This window comes from Triplophysa dalaica, chromosome 21, assembly GCF_015846415.1.
Source record: "Triplophysa dalaica isolate WHDGS20190420 chromosome 21, ASM1584641v1, whole genome shotgun sequence".
NCBI classification, from domain to species: domain Eukaryota; kingdom Metazoa; phylum Chordata; class Actinopteri; order Cypriniformes; family Nemacheilidae; genus Triplophysa; species Triplophysa dalaica.
Window position 1 is genome coordinate 14,608,583 of NC_079562.1, and position 16,762 is coordinate 14,625,344.

Genomic DNA, 16,762 nt, shown 5'->3' on the forward strand with positions numbered 1-16,762 from the left:
ACTGAGCAAGAGGTTTAAACAAGTGCTTCACTTTATTAACAATGAGACAGAGCAGCAAAACTAAGACATGAAGCCCAAACATGGTAAATGATATTACATTTTTTTCATTTTTTCTGCAATTGCAAAGCTGTTTACAGTTAAAACGCCTCAAAAACTACAGGAAAAACAACAAACAATTTTCCCATCGATTTCAAAGATACCACCAACTGTCTGCCAACTCCCAAGTGCTTGTCAAACTTGTGTACAAGTTGACGTATTTCAAATACTGTCAAATGTATGTTTGGTAAAATGCCAAACTAAACATGAGAATGTGATGTATGGACTGGTTAATTCAAAGGAAAAGCATCAACATGGCCCACCCAAGTGAGATGATGAGGCCCAAACCATCAAACTCATATTGACTTTTCGGATTGGTTACTTCACACAAAAGCCATTAAAAATAAACAATCCTCTAAAATCCCTTCTTGACTGGGCAGTACATCTCCACTAGCGCACGTCATGTTGAGTCCACTGTTCATCTCTCATTGGCTGGATCAGTTTGGGTGTCTTGAGAGTCAAGAGGTCCCACTTCTTAGCCTTGATAAACTCAACAGGCATGAAGGAAACAGAGGAAGAGAGTTTGGGTTACACGAGCTGTACGGCAGCAGCCTGAAGGTAACCCTGCAGATACTGAAGAGCTTCTGCTGGCAAACTGGTGCTCAACATGGAAAGCACCTGTGACAGATAACATGCAATTACTAAAACACGGTCCTATCAAGCTAAATTGGTGTCTAGGTTAAACCTTTTGAGTGACTGAACATCAATGATATTTTTTAAAGGACTTAATACGCTCACCCTTCCAGGACAGGCTGTGGAAAGCTTGTGTAGTGACTGGGCGAGAAGGATTTTCGGATTGCTGACAGCATCTCCAATAGGGTCGTGCTCTTTCTTGCCAGCAAAAGCGAGTTGGGAGAAAGCGGTCTGGTATCCTGGTGTGTCCTCTATGTCTATGAAGTGCTCATCATCTGGGATGCTATCGTCTTCTGGTAACTCAAACAGACCAATCAGAGCCTGCAGTAAGGGAGTCCTAAAGGGCAAAATACAAACCACTGCTTAATCATTTCTATATAAGAGATAAGCATTCAGGGTGCATTTGAGAACATTACAGAAAGATCAAAACTTGAAAATCTCATTGTAGTAGAGTAGGCGGGGCGAGACCGTGGTTCGAGTCCGATGAGTAATTGTGAATTAGCGCCAGCTTGTGCGCACACCGGGCTCGAATCACGTAGGAGATTGGGAGCATATAAAAGGAACGAGCGACCGGACCGTCGAAGAGAGAGGACCGGGCCCGAACATGTTTTATATGTATTTATGTTCTAGTGTTTTGTATTTATGTTTTGTTCGCCGGCGGTCGTCCGTGAGGGGCCGCTGGCTGTTATTATTTATATTAAATCTTTATTTAATGTCTGCCGGTTCCCGCCTCCTTTCCTTATCTTGAATCTTATTACAGTCATCTTATCTGTTTAGTAAGAGTGACCATTTCAGTAAAAACTAGGGATGTCATAAATGACCCGTTGCAAAGCCAGCCCCATTTTTGTATGTCCGACATCAGCCAAAGCGTTCCCAATGCACTAAATATTATTTTAAGTGAAATAATAATGACGTGTATTTTCAGCTATTCAAAGGAATAAGAAAGTCTGAAAAATGCGTTTGAAGTATGGGAGTTTGGTTCCAAAATGAGATAAAAAAATATATGTTTTACCATGTAATCATGTTTTTATTGTGTTAGTTAGCTGTATCTTTTTTATTATTATGTCATAAATCAAAACAAACCAACTGCACTTTGATTGATATTAATTGGAACTTAACAAAAGAAAAACATGAATTTATTAAAAATTCGGGCGCATTATATCGGTGTTATGAATGATCCGGTCGCCTGTCAATGAAACTCCACGCAAAGGGTCAATTATCAATATAATACTGAAAAGCAATTTGGTTAAGTGATTTGGAATATAGTCTCACATTATTCTTTTTGCATACGTATATCAAATTTAATCATAAGGAAATCGTTTTTAGCTTTCAAATAAAATAGAGCATTGCAAAAAAAGCATTTTTTCTTCATAACCTAGAATAAATAACATATCTGTTATCATACATGACCAGCAGCCTGTGTGATCAATCTTACCAGAGTTTGGTGTATTCTGTGTCCATCATTGCCGGACACTCTGTAAGGACCTTAATAATGCCCACAGCACAGATCTTCTTCTCCACCGGTCCAGAGACCTTCTGCACCTCTGGAATCACTATCTTCTCCACGACCATGCCAAACATCCTGATGAAAGACAAAACAAGTGCTCAGATGATGCTGAATAGTCACAACAACGATTATTCATTAAAACAGCTTTGACAAAATACACAGCTTCTTTGTGATAAAATCACGATTAACCAGTGGTACTTTATAAAAAGCAACAGAATAACTTGCTTGGGTTGGATGCTGTCAAAAACCTCCTGCAATGCAATGGCACCATATTTCACACTGAAGAGATTGATGAAGACAAGGAAACCTGTGACGAGAAAAGAGACTCTTTTTTATAAAAATATCAACGAGACGCATTTAAAACAAAGAGAACAATGTCTGGTTACTCACTCTTAACAAATTTTGTCGTCTTAGAGCTCTGTAGTCTTTGGAAGAGCAGAATGAAGATCTGTTTCCTGTACTGAGTGATGGAATCACTGCAACAGACAAAACAAAAAACATTATAAGTTGAAAAGCAAACAACACCTGAAATCAGACTCTCGTAACTGCCACCAAACAGATCTCTTACGGTGGCATGTGCTCCACGATGCTGTTGAGCAAATAAAACCCTTGGTGGTCATTGGCCTTGGATGCGATGAGTTTCTGGAACACTCCAAGAAGACCAGGCTAGAAAAAAAGGTTGTAGATAAGCTTACTACACTGAGGGTATAAAACAAAGGCATCTAAAGCTGATGGACCAAAGAGATTACTATCTTATCAGCAGCCGAGCTTGCGATGGCAGAAGCCCCTTTCTCCAGGTAAGCCTGCAGCAGCCGGACCAGAGGAGGGATGTTCCCTGTGCGCTCCCACAGCACAGGCTGCAGCAGGTGAGGAAACAGGGCCATGTAAGTGGATGGGATGGAGTCGGTGTGAATCTCCAGAAGCAGAGACATTACTTGGAAGACATACGGCACAAACTCTGCAGAGCGAGAAGGGACAGAGAGAAGGTATACAAAAACTCATGAACAACAATTCATTAGGAGCATCACAAACGGATAACATTGACACTCACCCTGCACGTCATTTTGCAGGATCTCCGTAAATACGGGGAACAGAGCCTCTTCAAAGTCGTTCACAGTGTTTGGATTTGCCTTACAGGTGATCCTAATGGACAGGCACAGTGACTCGAACAGGTAATGGTTGAAATGTGGCTTACTGGGATTCTGTTGAAAAATGACATTTGTTTGATTGCTTGAACACATTTGAGCATTCTTCAAACACATTTCTTTTTCTTTAGAAAGATGTTCCATCCTGCCTTTAGGATCAAGTCCTGCTCAGGAAACGTCCCCTTTTAATGGATGGATATTTCTCTGTGTCCCATCAAGGTGTCCGGAGCCACAAACTGAGACAAGGACCACGTGACTGGACACTGAACATTAGTTCGTTTTAACTTCACGACCACTCACAAAACACTTTATTTAATGAAGCTCACCTTGCTGACAAGGAGGAGCTTGTGCGTGAGTTGGCCAATCAGGTTAGCGATGTAGGAAACAATAGCTTCCTGCAGAAGAGAGAAGCTCCTCATGATGGCTAAACAACAAAACATCCAGAGGCAGATAAGAACAAGGCCACAAAACAGGAATTAAAAAGGAAAAATAAATGTTTGAGTCAACAAATTTAAATTAACAGTTAAATATAAAAACACCTTTCATGATGTACTCGTTCTCAGAGGAGCCGGGGATTGCGAGAGCTTTGAAAAGATTGTTGAGTAACTGCTCTTTGAACGGTGCAATTTCAGCGGGCGAGATGCTACAAAACAGGATTCATTTAGGGAAAAAACATGAATCACAATAACACCAAAGACTGAAAGACCACTGGTGTCTTTAAAAGGAGCTCACAGTGTGGAGTTGTTGGCTCCTCTCATGGTGAAGAGTCTCTCCAGTGCATGAGCTGCATATGTGTGCTGAACAATGCTCTCAGCCTGCAGATGTGACACCAGCAGAGGAACAGCCTCCAACAACTGCTCCTTGGGGAGCTTAAGGAGTAAGACCAACACAAGACCATTAACCACTGCTGTGCAAGTGATACGAGTATGTGTATATAACTGTAGTGTAGGGATGGGTATCGTTAAGGTTTTAACGGTACTACTACTTTTATCGGTACCACTTATCGGTCCGGTACTTTAACGGTACTCTTATCGGTACTTTTTGTTGCGTTTTTTTTATGAAAGACGAAACTAAAGCTGGAGTTTTTTTTCACTATTTAAAACATTCGTATTCTTTACATTCGTTGACCTAACATATCTTAATGCAGGTAAAAGATGAATGATACCCGCCTATTATTCATAGAGAATTTAGATAAAATGCATGTGGTCCTAAATTTGTTAATGTTTTTTGTTGTTTTTGTTTAAGAATAATAATAAAGAAATGGTTTTCCAATTATGTGTTGTGGCTGGAGATCTTCTCTTTTGTGATGATGTGTGTAGTGCAGCACATATTTCCTTCATTTGTGTGTTTGTGCATTTAATACTTATGATAAATAGGGACATAATATGTATAAACACACAAACACACACACATGCTGCTCAGTGTGAAGGGGCTTTGGAATTCTCTTTTGTTTGGACCAGATGCTGGAGTGGCTTGGTTCACTGTAACTGCAGCTTTACATTCACATAAATTACAATGTAGTTAACTCTGTTTGGGCTTAAACGTTATACAGGTTTGGAACCTCTTGCAATTTACATGAACACAAAAAAGTTTATGTATTTCATCGCTACAAATTAATTTTTTAGGTAAGCTCTGCTTTATAATTTCTTAAGCATAATTTATTATTATTCATCCATTTTAAATTCAGTACGGTGAAAGCGGTTTTTAAGTTTAAGATTTATTTAGGCTACTGCAGAAAAAAAAACTCTAAAGATTTATATGTAGGCTATTTTTTATGTGATGTGTGTTTATACAATTATTACATAATAATTTAAAGAAACCTTATGCAATGTTTAAATTCTGTCTGTGTTATTTAGAAAGACTGCTGGGCTAGCATACGCACCTGAGGACGTGGATGACGAACTATTAGTTTGCAGGCAGTCGAAAACTTTGCATCTCTCTGTCTGCATATAATGCACTTTAGAGATATGTTTAGACAGATTACTTGTGTTACCACTCTTACAAGCAAAAGTCTTGTTGCACTTATTGCAACGAGCATTATCTGTGTCTACTCGCTTGAAATATAGCCAGACTTTAGAACGTTTGTTTCTCTCCGCCATCGTCACTATTATATGCGCGAGCTTTCGTGTTGTGTGCGCGCGAGCTCCGTGTAGTGTGGAACAGACGTACATTTTACGTGCGGTGCGAGATTGCGAATAACGAAAATGCAGGTAAATGTCTTAAATATTATCTCAAATTAGAAATGGCTGGTCAGTTAAAATGCTATGTAACGTTTATTTAGCAATAATAAATAGGAAATGTTTTTCTTAATTTCGCAAGTACCGATAGCAGGACCGTTAACGTCAGAGCTTATCGATACTTCGGTCTTTCACAATTTAGCCCCGAGACCGATAAAGTACCGAGTTTCGGTACCCATCCCTACTGTAGTGTCTTTTACAGTGTAAAGAAATAAATGTACCTGACTTCTGAAGGTCATGACATACTTGATCGCATCTGCTTTCAACACTGGAAACTCATTCACTGGGGAACAAATAAGAAAACTGCTGCCATTCTGAATCGTACTGTTGCATTAAAACACTAACATGAGTTTAAGTGATATTTCAGAGGCAATACTAAACATCCCCATTTTTACTCAACCTCAAGGCATCCTGACTGAATATGACTTCCTTTTTAAAGAATAATGCAGTCGGTGCAATTTTTTGAAGCTCCAATAAAATGCATCCGTCGCTCAAAGAACTGCTTGTCACGGCTCCTTGGTCTAAACATGGTCTTCTGAAGCGAATTGATGTGTGAGAAATGCCCATATTGACAGCACTATTAAAGTTGATGTCTAGCTTCAGTTATCCCTCAGCTGCGCGTGAACCTGAGACTTCAGGTTTTTCTTTTCCTCCGGCAAATGATGCAGGCGTGTCGAAAGTTCCAGTGACGAACCCGGCATTTTCGCGTTGTTCCAATAGTATACCGCCTCCTCTGTGCGGGAGCTTTCGTCACAGTCATTTGCCGGAAAAACAAGCCACTGGTTCACACGCAGCAGAGGGATAACACAAATTAAACATTATTAATAAAAGCGCTGTCAATATAGAAATATCTCTTAAACGCATCGATTCGTTTCAGAAGACCTTAATTGAAGTCCACGTGAACCGGAAGTTGTAAATCGTTTTTACTACCGTATTCCGATACAATGAAAATGAATGAAAAGGTGAAAATTGTGGCCGTGGCTTGCTTGTTTCACTGCGAATTGATTGGATGCGTAAAAACAGCTCTTGCGTTGATTTTTGGGGCTTTAAGACCAGAAAGCCGTGAAAAAATTATACCGCCTGGAAGTAAAATGATCCGTGATGATGAAAATTCAGTTAGAATGCCTTGAGGGCGAGTAAAACATGGGGAAATTTTATATTGTCTCTGAAAAATCCCTTTAAACCACTCAAAGTAAAGCTTTTACCGTTTGGAGATTTGAGATCTACTAGAATGTGGTTTGCGAAAAATTCGGACAGATTCACCAACTCGTTAGCTTGTGTTATTCCATGCTGTAAAACAAACAAAGTTTTGTCAGACAGGACCTCTGATGTACAGCTCATCATGATTTTTTTAACTTCATTTACAAACTCATATTTGCCTTTATTAAATAATAAAAAATAGAAAAATTAAACTAAGCTTTTGTTAATGAAAGGAGGCAAGTAACATTTTATTTGTTTTGCCCAACTTTGTTGTTCTTGTGCTATTCTGTGGTGCTTATTATTGTGTTAATATTTATTTTCATATATCAATGTTTTAGTGTATATTTACCTTAAGTAAATTTTGAGCTTATGTCATTACTTACAATATAGATCGGTATCTTGCAAATAAACAAAAACTGAATAATTTTCACAAAATTATTTTCCAATTGTCACTGTCATAAAATCTGAGAAATTTCTATTGCAAAGGGAAGATGGGTGACTATGTCTGGAGCTTAGTTTGTAAGGATTAGTCATAAAAGAAAGGAACGATCAAACAAACACTTCTGAAGTTTTGGATTCAATTTTAGTAACTTTTACTGTAGTTTAGAGCTCAGTGTTGTGCCAAATACCTTGTAATTTCTGTGTACGAGTAATACTACTGGAATGTGTAAATGTGGGATTTTACCGCCGATGATAAAAAAAAAAGATTTTATATTCAGCATGCTAAACTTCATTAGCAAAACATTTATCTGTCTTTTTATAAATGTATAAACTGATCATCTCACCTTTTGTGTCTGTGCTTTGGAGGCCAGGGATGTGACAAGGTAGATAGCAGCATCTTTGTGTTTCCAATTCACCCCTGGGTTCTTAGCGTACTCCGTCAGCATGGAGTTCACATAGCCAGAGAAGATACTAGTCACCGGGCCCTCGAAAAACTTGCAAAGGCCTCGCACCAAATCACAAGCTGCTCTACGCCTCGTGTCGATGTCTGTGAATGTAGTAGAGAGAATTCAGTACAGACTTCAGGAAAACCAAGTGTCAGAACGTAACTGATATCACGGAGATCCATCACACCTGAGCCTTCAAGGTCTCTGATGATGTATTCCTCAGAATTATCTTCAAAAGCCTCTTCATCTGCAGCTGTTTACACACAAGATTAAACATAAACAGCCAAGATTAAAGCTTGCCGGTTAGTTTAACTGGTCATATAGAAGACTGTCGCAAATGACAGTGCTTCACATACTTCTGAACTCCATGTTGGGGACGATGACCTTCTCACAGATGCTGGTGAGAATGTTCTGGTCTTCAAAGAGATTTTTATAATGTGGCCGCTCACACACCGAAGCCAAAAACTGGATAGCATTGCTTACAAGCTGCCAAAAAAAATTTTTTTTATAACAACCCTGTTACATTTATTTCATGATTTAAATAACTTCTTACTGACCAGGTCATATTTGACCTCTTGGCCAGTTGTGACCAGCAGGTTCCAGATAGCCGTGACGAAGCGAGGCAGGTAAGGCTGGAACTCTTCGTCATATTTTTGGGCGTAAAGTGCTGCGTTATCACAGATTTGAGATTTCAACAACTCCAGCAGACCAGCCTCCTCTTCATCCTGACACGAATCAAAGAAAACAGATTAGCTTCGAAGCTTTTAAACATCATCCGACCGCATTGAAGCTTTAGCACGTGACTTACATCTGATTGTAACAATTTGTTATCCAAAGTCAGTAGGTTGTGAAAGTGTGTCATCCACGTCTCCATGTTGTCCTCAAAGAACTCTGGCAGGTCCTGAGATTATCAGTATAAACAAAATGACATTGAGGATGATATTGGGAATAATAAAGGAAAAATCTGAAAGTGGCGATATTAATTTTATAAAACATTGCTGGATGCTACCTGGAAGTTAAGGCTGTAGAAGAGTTTTGAAATGAGTATAAGTGAAGAGAAGAGCACTTTCAGGGCGTTCACATCTGTTGCGTGAGTTTGACACAGATCAATTGTAGCCTGCACGTAAAGCACAAAGCATGTGGAAATGAAGATCACATCTCTTTCAAATGAATAAATCAACGATTGAAAACAGCTCGTAAATCTACCTTGAAAAGTTCAGTAAGGGGCTGTGCAAACGTGTCCAGTACAAGCTTGATCTCTGACCACAGCTCATTGGACTTGAACTCATGACGATATCTAAAATAGAATACAAATCTCAGGAACAGTGTATCAAACTGCATAGAAATAGGTATAAAGTAAGATTTTTTAGGTTTGTTTTGATTAAGTACCGGATAAGATTTTGACCAGAGCCATTGATAATATTGATAATTGAGGTAAACTTCTAACCCATTTAATAATAAAAAAAAAAAAGCATCTAGAGAGAAAACATAACTTCTTGGAACTTTCTGAAGACTCTGTGAATCACGTGAGACACGAAAATTTCTAACTTCCGTTTGCAGAACGCTTTCTCTCAACGGCTCTGGTTTTGGCACAACACAGCGTTGTGACATGACTCAATTACCTTTTAAAAAGAGAATGTGCAGTGCGAAGAACTCCGTTGATGATGTGGAAGTCTCCGCTCTGAAAGCGCGTCACCATCTCAGTCAGGAGATCAGGCCATTTCAGAGGGAAGTCCTCCCGGCCGATGATGCTGATGGCATCACTAAGCTACAGAAGAAAGAGTCTGTCACATCAACAGCTCTAAAACTCACAGTAGTCCGCAATGACAGTTTATATAGATTCAAGCTGCGAAACACGTCATAACTGTGTGAAATGCTGTGAGAGAGAGTACCTGTTTTTGTATTTGCTCTGGGCTGGTCAGCATCAAATTCACAATGTTGGCTTTGATAGCGGTTCGATCAGCGTCGGATATTTTGTTCGGTTCATCTTCAATCTGAGACAGAGAACATTTACCAAATAAACCACTGCCACACATGAGACCGACAGAAGTCACAGCACCTTCAATGCTGTCGAATAGAAAAGATGGCAAACGGAGTTAAGTCGACACTCACTATACGCCAGTTTCTCTTAATGTAATTCTTAAATGTGACGGCTGAACAAACACGGATGACGTCCTCTTGGGACTTCTCGAGTACAGTGAGCAGTAAAATGGGGTAGTTCTGGTTTCCTTCAACCGATTCCAGAGATTTCTCAGCTGAAAACAGAGAACGTTTACATTTTAGAAAATGCCTTAAATATTAGTTCACTGGAAATGGCGATTCTATCACACAGCCCGAACAGCTACTGCAAGAAAGTACAGATTTTTTTGCTCTCTTTGCCTGTATTATGTACATCAAAGATGCCTAAATCATTAAAATTGGCACCCTTTCATCTAAAATACATAGGTTTCTATAGGAATATTAAGACTGTGCACACATTAATCACATGACAATAAAGTACCAAATTACACAGAAGTGCATGAGTCACCTGGGCGTCTCACAGCTGGGTCAGGGCTTAGTGTTTTCTGCAGATATTCTGTCAAACTTCGAAGGTTTCCATCATTGAGCTCCATGATTTCTATAGAGATCACAACATCACAGTCCATATGAAGAAATGCACAACATCATGCATGAAATGACAAATCAAAACTATGTAGTTCAAGTACACAGAGCCTAGACGCTTAACTGCATAACTTGCGCAACAAAATCAATTGTCATAATGAATATAGAAACAGCGCATGGCATTGAGTAGCAAAGTAAATATACGTAAAATAAGCACATATATGCAGGTATGTTTTGAGCCGTGTTTTGCTATAGCTATCCATACACGTGTCTCCTGCATTTCCTTGCATCGTGTGATAGCGAAGGGTGTTTATGTTTTGCATAACAAACATTTCAGACATTGATGATAATATGATTGCAGACACACATGCTCGGCCTGCTCTGACTGAAACTTTATTAGCACATGAGCTATACCTCACCCAACAGAATAAATAAAGACTACGCGATTATATATGCGTGTTATAACCCTGTGGTTAAATATTTTAAGACATCAGAGCTGTCAGTTTTGCTATATTACTTTACTAAGAGAAACCCAGGCCGCGACTCGCATGCTATAGCTGTTAGCATCCCGAGAAGAAATGCTAGCGTTAGTCATAATAGCGACCAAAAACAACTTGCTAGTATAGGATAGGCTCCGTTTATTAGCAAAAACGCACAAAGAACCAATAACATGAACCTAATAAGTCGTATAAATGTATTAAGTAAGTTAAATCTTCACATTTGGTGACTCACGAGCTTATTTTAGCAGAGCGCTGCGCGGTTTAATATATTTAAGCGACGTGATTCGGCCAATTATTATTTAATGATGACTGAGGGATAATATATATAACGTTAAGTAAGTTTGCTAAGAGAAGAGAGTGTTATAAAGGCTCTTACCGTTACCTGTGTGTTAATTACCGGCGACAACTTTCAAACGTCTCACATAAGTGCGCGGTCACGATTCCGCACATGCGCAGTAATGAGAGGCGCTCATCATGTATCATCTAACGCCCCCTGGTGTGCTTTGTGTACAGGTACAAGTAGAGTCGAAATAGTCGTCAAGTTAAAATCGTCCGCCAATGAATAATGAAGAGTTTGGTTAAAAAATAGAAAACTTTAAAATGTTCAAAAATCATGTTTTTATCATTTGTAACCATTAATCATTTATAAATGGTTATAAAAGCATTTATCATGTGTTTTATTGTGTAACGTATCGCTATTTTTTGTTATTATGGCTTAAATCAAAACCCCTGCAGTTTGATTGATATTAATTGTGATGCACAATAAAAAACGTTATTTTTGAGAAATGTGAAGGGTTATCTCACTTTGGAGCCAAACTCTTCAAATGCAAAGAAATGTAATAATAATAATAATAATAATGATAATAATAATAAAACAATTCTATTGATGTATTCTTTACAATCATGTTTATATTAACCCCTCTCCCGAAAGGGAATATGCAGATAAATAAAGGATATTTTAATTATTTAATCAATTATATATATTTTTCATGAACGTATCTCTTTACAACAGCAGCTTTATGTCTAAATTTATATATTTTTTAACAATACAAAAAAATACACCTTTTTTGAAAAGCGTCATGTAAATGAAATTTAAAGTGCTTTTTCCGCATAGCCACACCCATTTACAACCAACCTCTTCTTCTTGACCTCTTCAAGCTGGGTCCCTAGTTCCACACATTAGCATTTTGTCCTGACTTGTGTGACTTATAGTGTTGCAAAGCTAAATCATGCATTGTAATAATTACAGCATTTATTAACAAACTATTATCTGACACCTGCCAGAAATAATACATATTATTAACACTAGGGGGCGATATTATACTTGTGACAGTGGTTCTAGACAGAGGGGTGGCACACAAACGGACCCCAGCTGACTTCCAAGGTGGCCTTAAGATGACTTAAAATTTTTAAATTAGACAATTGAGCAAATACATAAATATAAATAATTATAAACTTAATTTTCTTGTTAATTGACCATTTGCATAATTCTAGTTAATGTTAAGGTCCAAAATATTTTACTCAGTGGATATTTTTTCATATTGAGTTTTTTATATAATGGGGGGTTTGGAGTCAAAAAGTTTGAGAACCCCTTCTTCAGCATTTCTTAAGAAGGCATTTGAATTACGACATATGGCACTTGAAAAAAGTCACATGTCAATGTGACAAATGTGCTCAAAAGCAAATAAATGTGTACCACACGACAGACAACATGAAGATATACTTAAAGTACATCAAAACCCATATTTTATTTTATGTATAGCAATACAATTTACATATTAAATAACACTATAATAGAATGCTTTGATATAGCTTTCAACAAAAAAGAAATAAAAAAAAGAACAAAAATCCTTCGTTTTGTGTTATTCCGGATTACAAAAGGAGGTTATGATGGTGACACCCACCTGCTTTGTATGGGAGAAACTTATTCTTTGATTTACAAGAGCTAGTCTATTGCACTTCTGGACATTGAAACTGACTTAGATTCCAAAGAAAATAAAAAATACCACAATCACGATCTTAGATCATGATTGACGTGAGTATGTTGGGAATGTGATGTCAGCCTCTTGCCCAATGAATCGGGGACATATAATAATAACCATCATTAAGAAAACCAAGCACAATAAAGAAAAAAATATATAGGAAAATATTACGTTTGTGCCTATAATCAGGATACAAAGCTTTCAGAAACGGAAGGGTTAATGAAGCAACAAAAGATATGTACATTTCATACATACAAATGCAAGTATGTTGTTCGCAAATGCAACCCACGAGTATAGTGTGACTGCTAGAGCAAAAAAGAGAGACACCACAGGACAAAACGGTTCAAAAATATCTCAAAATGCATCATGTCACCTCCAATCATCTTGCAAGATACAAGTCAGAATATAACCCCAAATGTTGGAGATGTGACTTCATTTTTTGGCCTCCTTCTTAGGAGAAACCAACAAGATTTTCAATGTCTACAAACCATTTAAAATATAAAAAGAAAAACGCTTTCTTCACATCCAAAGATATCAGCATTCGTGAACATTCTCATTCTTAAAGAAATGACATTTGAACAAAAAGAAAAGCATGTGGATTCATCATTATCACCAAAACATTCTTCTTAAACTACGTTGCCTAATATTAAAATATACTTTCCTACAGTTTCCATGACTGAAGTGAATGACAGTTGTAGTCTTTGGTAAAAATTAATGAATCACGGGTCCCCTGTTTTTGAAGTGGCGTGTTAGCAAGGCCATTGTGCTATATGACATGAGGGATTACAGTGACTGCTTTCCTAGTGGTTTCTGACATGAAATAAAAAAACTCAATAGTAGTCTGTATCGTGATGAAATTCTTCGACTGAGTCTATAGTTTTCCAGTAAAACCAGTCACACACACACACATTCACACCTGCAGGGGTGAAATGAGACTGTACAGAAGGCATCGAGAGACTCATTTACATTATTCTCAAAGATACGGGATGGGACGGATTCATTTGTGAACTATTAAAACAAACCAGAACGATGAAGAGCAGTATAAAATTACAAAATCAAACAGGCGAATAAGAGAATTAATTCCTATATGAAGTCCACATGTAATGCATCACATAATTTCATCACTTCTTCCGTACTCGAGACAAGTAGCAGCTTGCAGCATATAAAGCAATGAAGAAATCAATCCAACAGGGGGTGCTAAAGAGGCCATGGGCTCGGCGGATCCTGTTTGAAATGGTGACGGCTGCTCGTAGTGACGGCTAACATTTACAAAAGCACAAGATATCATGATATACGATATATTCATATATATTAAAAGCAGAATATGAATCATACAAAAAGTTCACAGTAGCTGTTTTAATACCACCTTTACAAAGTAAAATATGGGTTTAGAAGCGCAATGAATAGATATATTACTTGAGATGCAGGAGGGTTAACAAAGCAAACAAACAAAAAAGTGGTCATCTGTTGTGTTGGATTTCATCTCGTCTTCCATCCTTCGAGGTGCGATCGCGTTTGTGTTGGTTGTGATTTTGAGGAAAACCTCGGAGAGCAGCTGTGTTGTGGGAAGTAATGAATGCGAGAGACGGCCGGTTACGGTGAGAAGGTCTTGATGGCGGATCGAGATGGCGTCGTAGGCAGTAACACTGATATTTTCATAGTGCAAACTAGACAGAACTGTGTTTCGTTTCGTTTGTCGTGAACTCAAAAAACGCCGGTGCAAATGTTCAGTAGGATAACATTAAGACATAAAATGGCGAAAAAATAAATATCAAAAACTTTTTATCAGTGTAAAAAAGTAATCAGGTTATTCTTTTAACCAAGAGTTCTGGCAAAAAGGCCTCAGAAAAAGTCTGTCGTAGTCCTTGAAGTTTTACAAAGTTAGATTAAGTGCCTGTTCGGGGGGCTTCACACGAGCGACTCCATGCTCTCCGCCGGGTCCGATTCTTCAGACATGGCCATACTGCCATTCCTGTCCAGGGACATGAGACTGGATCCGTTCTCTTTAGTGCTTATCAGGCTGAGCATAGCTTTGTAAAGGTACTGGTACTGTTCCTGAAAAACAAGAAGAGACAGAAAAGTTATACCGAGTTATGAGAATGCAAATAGATTTACACATTGTCCTGGAAAAACCCGCTTATAAAATACTGGGCTTGTTGTCAGGGTGTTTCTATGCAGATAATAGGATGCTCTAGATGGTTGCCATTGTATTTTTTGATTAAAAGAGCCCGCTCTCTGTAATATTTAGGAATAATCTCACTATATATTCACACAGACTTTAAAGTCCCAGTGAAATTAAAAATGACATATTTTTTCAATGAAATATTGCAGCGTTAATAGTAAATAGCTTATCAATGTGGGTCATTTTCTTTTTTTAATTAATGTACTCTCATGATCTTCAGTTAAAATCTGAAAATGCTCTTCCACCCTGAAATGACTATCCATCTCAAATGATGTAAATTAGACGGCTTGGGCGGAGCATCCGTTAACTCCTCCCATTCAACTGTCAGTCTACTGCCAGTTCCAAAATCAATATAGCAGCTCTACACATCCAATCAATTCGCAGTAAAAATGCAAGCCACGCCCACTTACTTTCTCCTTTGAAATTCCTTTTCACCCGGAAATGTGTCGGAATACCGAAGTAAAAACGATCGCAACTTCCAGTTCACGGGGACTTTAATGTACAGCCGTACACTCTCAGAAAAGAGCATTTATTGTCATAGCATGCATTACCAACTGGTGATAAGCGGTGCATACTCTACGTTAAATACAATCCTTTAATGAACTTATAAGAGTGGTTTTCTTCATTTAAGGGGTTGTTTGCAACTGACGGCTTAAACACAAAAGAGACACTCACAATGTCGGTAAAGACTCCAGGTCTCATGAGGTTGATCATCTTGGCCACCTGGTAGACCCCCACGACTCCTTCGCTCTCCAGCTGTTGTGATAGTGTGGTGAGAGCGCACAGCATCCCAGCCGACACTGCTCCAAACCTGCCAACACGCAAACGCTCATTTTATTCTTCCTGAAGGTGAAACTAACCCAACATCAATTACAATATTAACCTGAACTCATTTCCAGCTCTACGTGCATCACATCATGGATTCCACATCAATATTTACACATCATAGATTCCAATGTATTTGCACTATAAACTAATATTTTAAAGCTGTAATGTACGAAATTTATTTTGAGTTTTCTATTGGTCACACATTGTCGCTCGATACGAATTCACAGATCATCACTAAACTGGACCTTAGGAACGCAACGAAACTGTGCATTATTTTGCACAAGCCTGCATTTACAGTCTAGGACATTTGCATGCGTGTGAATCAAAATTATTCCAGTTATGATTTTAGTTGAATTTCTTTTTTATTCATATATTTACTTTTTATTTTGTTTACTTTTTAATAAATTAATTTTTGATTTAGTTTTACTGTTATAATTTTGACAGCATTTACATTTTTTGGTGAACCATCCCTTTAAGGCCTGTTCACGTCTAGAACGATAACTTCATCATTTTTTTTGTTTATTCAAAGGATTTTGGATTTTATCAATCACTTTCTTTCCATGATAATGACGAACATCTTCACCACAAACTCCATGGGAATCAAATACATCATTGTTTGACACCCTAAGGTGCTGTGATCCAATTAGCTCTAACAAGTGTCCCTTAATATCAACAGACATCACTTTGCAACAAAACCACCACCAATGACCCCTTCATGTTTATTCATTATGGTAATGAGGTGTCTGATAAAGCAAGGATGACTAATTGAGCTTTTCAAAGCATCTAATGTTACCATGGTATTACCCCTAAGAGGTTTCAATAACACGACTGTCTTTATTAGCAACGCGTTCATTACAGCTAAAGATGAGCGAGCGGGCGAGATGTGTCTCTCCTGTGGAGCTATTTTTGTCCTCCCAGTGTTTCATATACAGAAGGGCTTCTGGCTAGAAGGAATCTGAACTCT

The 16,762-nt window shown here is 38.2% G+C and overlaps 2 protein-coding genes across 3 annotated transcripts in view; both read right to left on the minus strand.

Annotated features, from left to right (window-relative positions):
• Positions 1-13: 13 nt before the first annotated feature.
• cse1l (CSE1 chromosome segregation 1-like (yeast)) lies at positions 14-11,282 on the minus strand. 2 transcript variants are annotated; one of them, XM_056735425.1, is made up of 25 exons: positions 11,183-11,282; positions 10,233-10,322; positions 9,818-9,960; positions 9,598-9,699; positions 9,328-9,473; positions 8,912-9,002; positions 8,715-8,822; positions 8,514-8,606; positions 8,263-8,430; positions 8,062-8,191; positions 7,893-7,958; positions 7,604-7,806; positions 6,824-6,908; positions 5,840-5,901; positions 4,114-4,250; positions 3,921-4,024; positions 3,708-3,805; positions 3,288-3,438; positions 2,986-3,194; positions 2,805-2,902; positions 2,627-2,712; positions 2,462-2,543; positions 2,165-2,311; positions 835-1,066; positions 14-714 (listed from the first exon to the last, which is right to left on the minus strand). In XM_056735425.1, exons 2-25 carry the CDS (start codon positions 10,315-10,317, stop codon positions 625-627), a joined length of 2,916 nt encoding a protein of 971 aa, XP_056591403.1. In that variant the 5' UTR covers positions 10,318-10,322; positions 11,183-11,282; the 3' UTR covers positions 14-624. The 2 variants fall into 2 exon arrangements, with proteins under 2 accessions (XP_056591403.1, XP_056591404.1); XM_056735426.1 differs by having other exon boundaries at positions 11,189-11,252.
• A 1,247-nt stretch (positions 11,283-12,529) lies between these two features.
• The window catches only part of ptprga (protein tyrosine phosphatase receptor type Ga), a 220,501-nt gene continuing 216,268 nt past the window's right edge, over positions 12,530-16,762 (minus strand). Inside the window, exons 28-29 of the mRNA XM_056734396.1 lie at positions 15,646-15,781; positions 12,530-14,843 (exon numbers count right to left, since the gene is read on the minus strand). Coding sequence (XP_056590374.1) covers positions 14,697-14,843; positions 15,646-15,781 — 283 coding nt within the window. The 3' untranslated portion in view covers positions 12,530-14,696. The remainder of the gene's footprint in view (positions 14,844-15,645; positions 15,782-16,762) is intronic.

What these genes read in the sequence shown, in the direction of transcription:
- cse1l (XM_056735425.1), bottom strand. Translation starts at nt 10,317, where the DNA reads ATGGAGCTCAATGATGGAAACCTTCGAAGTTTGACAGAATATCTGCAG. An exon ending in GCTCGGCTGCTGATAAGATA is followed by an intron (nt 2,903 to 2,985) that starts GTAATCTCTTTG and finishes CTTTTTTTCTAG; the next exon opens with CCTGGTCTTCTTGGAGTGTT. An exon ending in ATCGTGGAGCACATGCCACC is followed by an intron (nt 2,713 to 2,804) that starts GTAAGAGATCTG and finishes TGTCTGTTGCAG; the next exon opens with TGATTCCATCACTCAGTACA.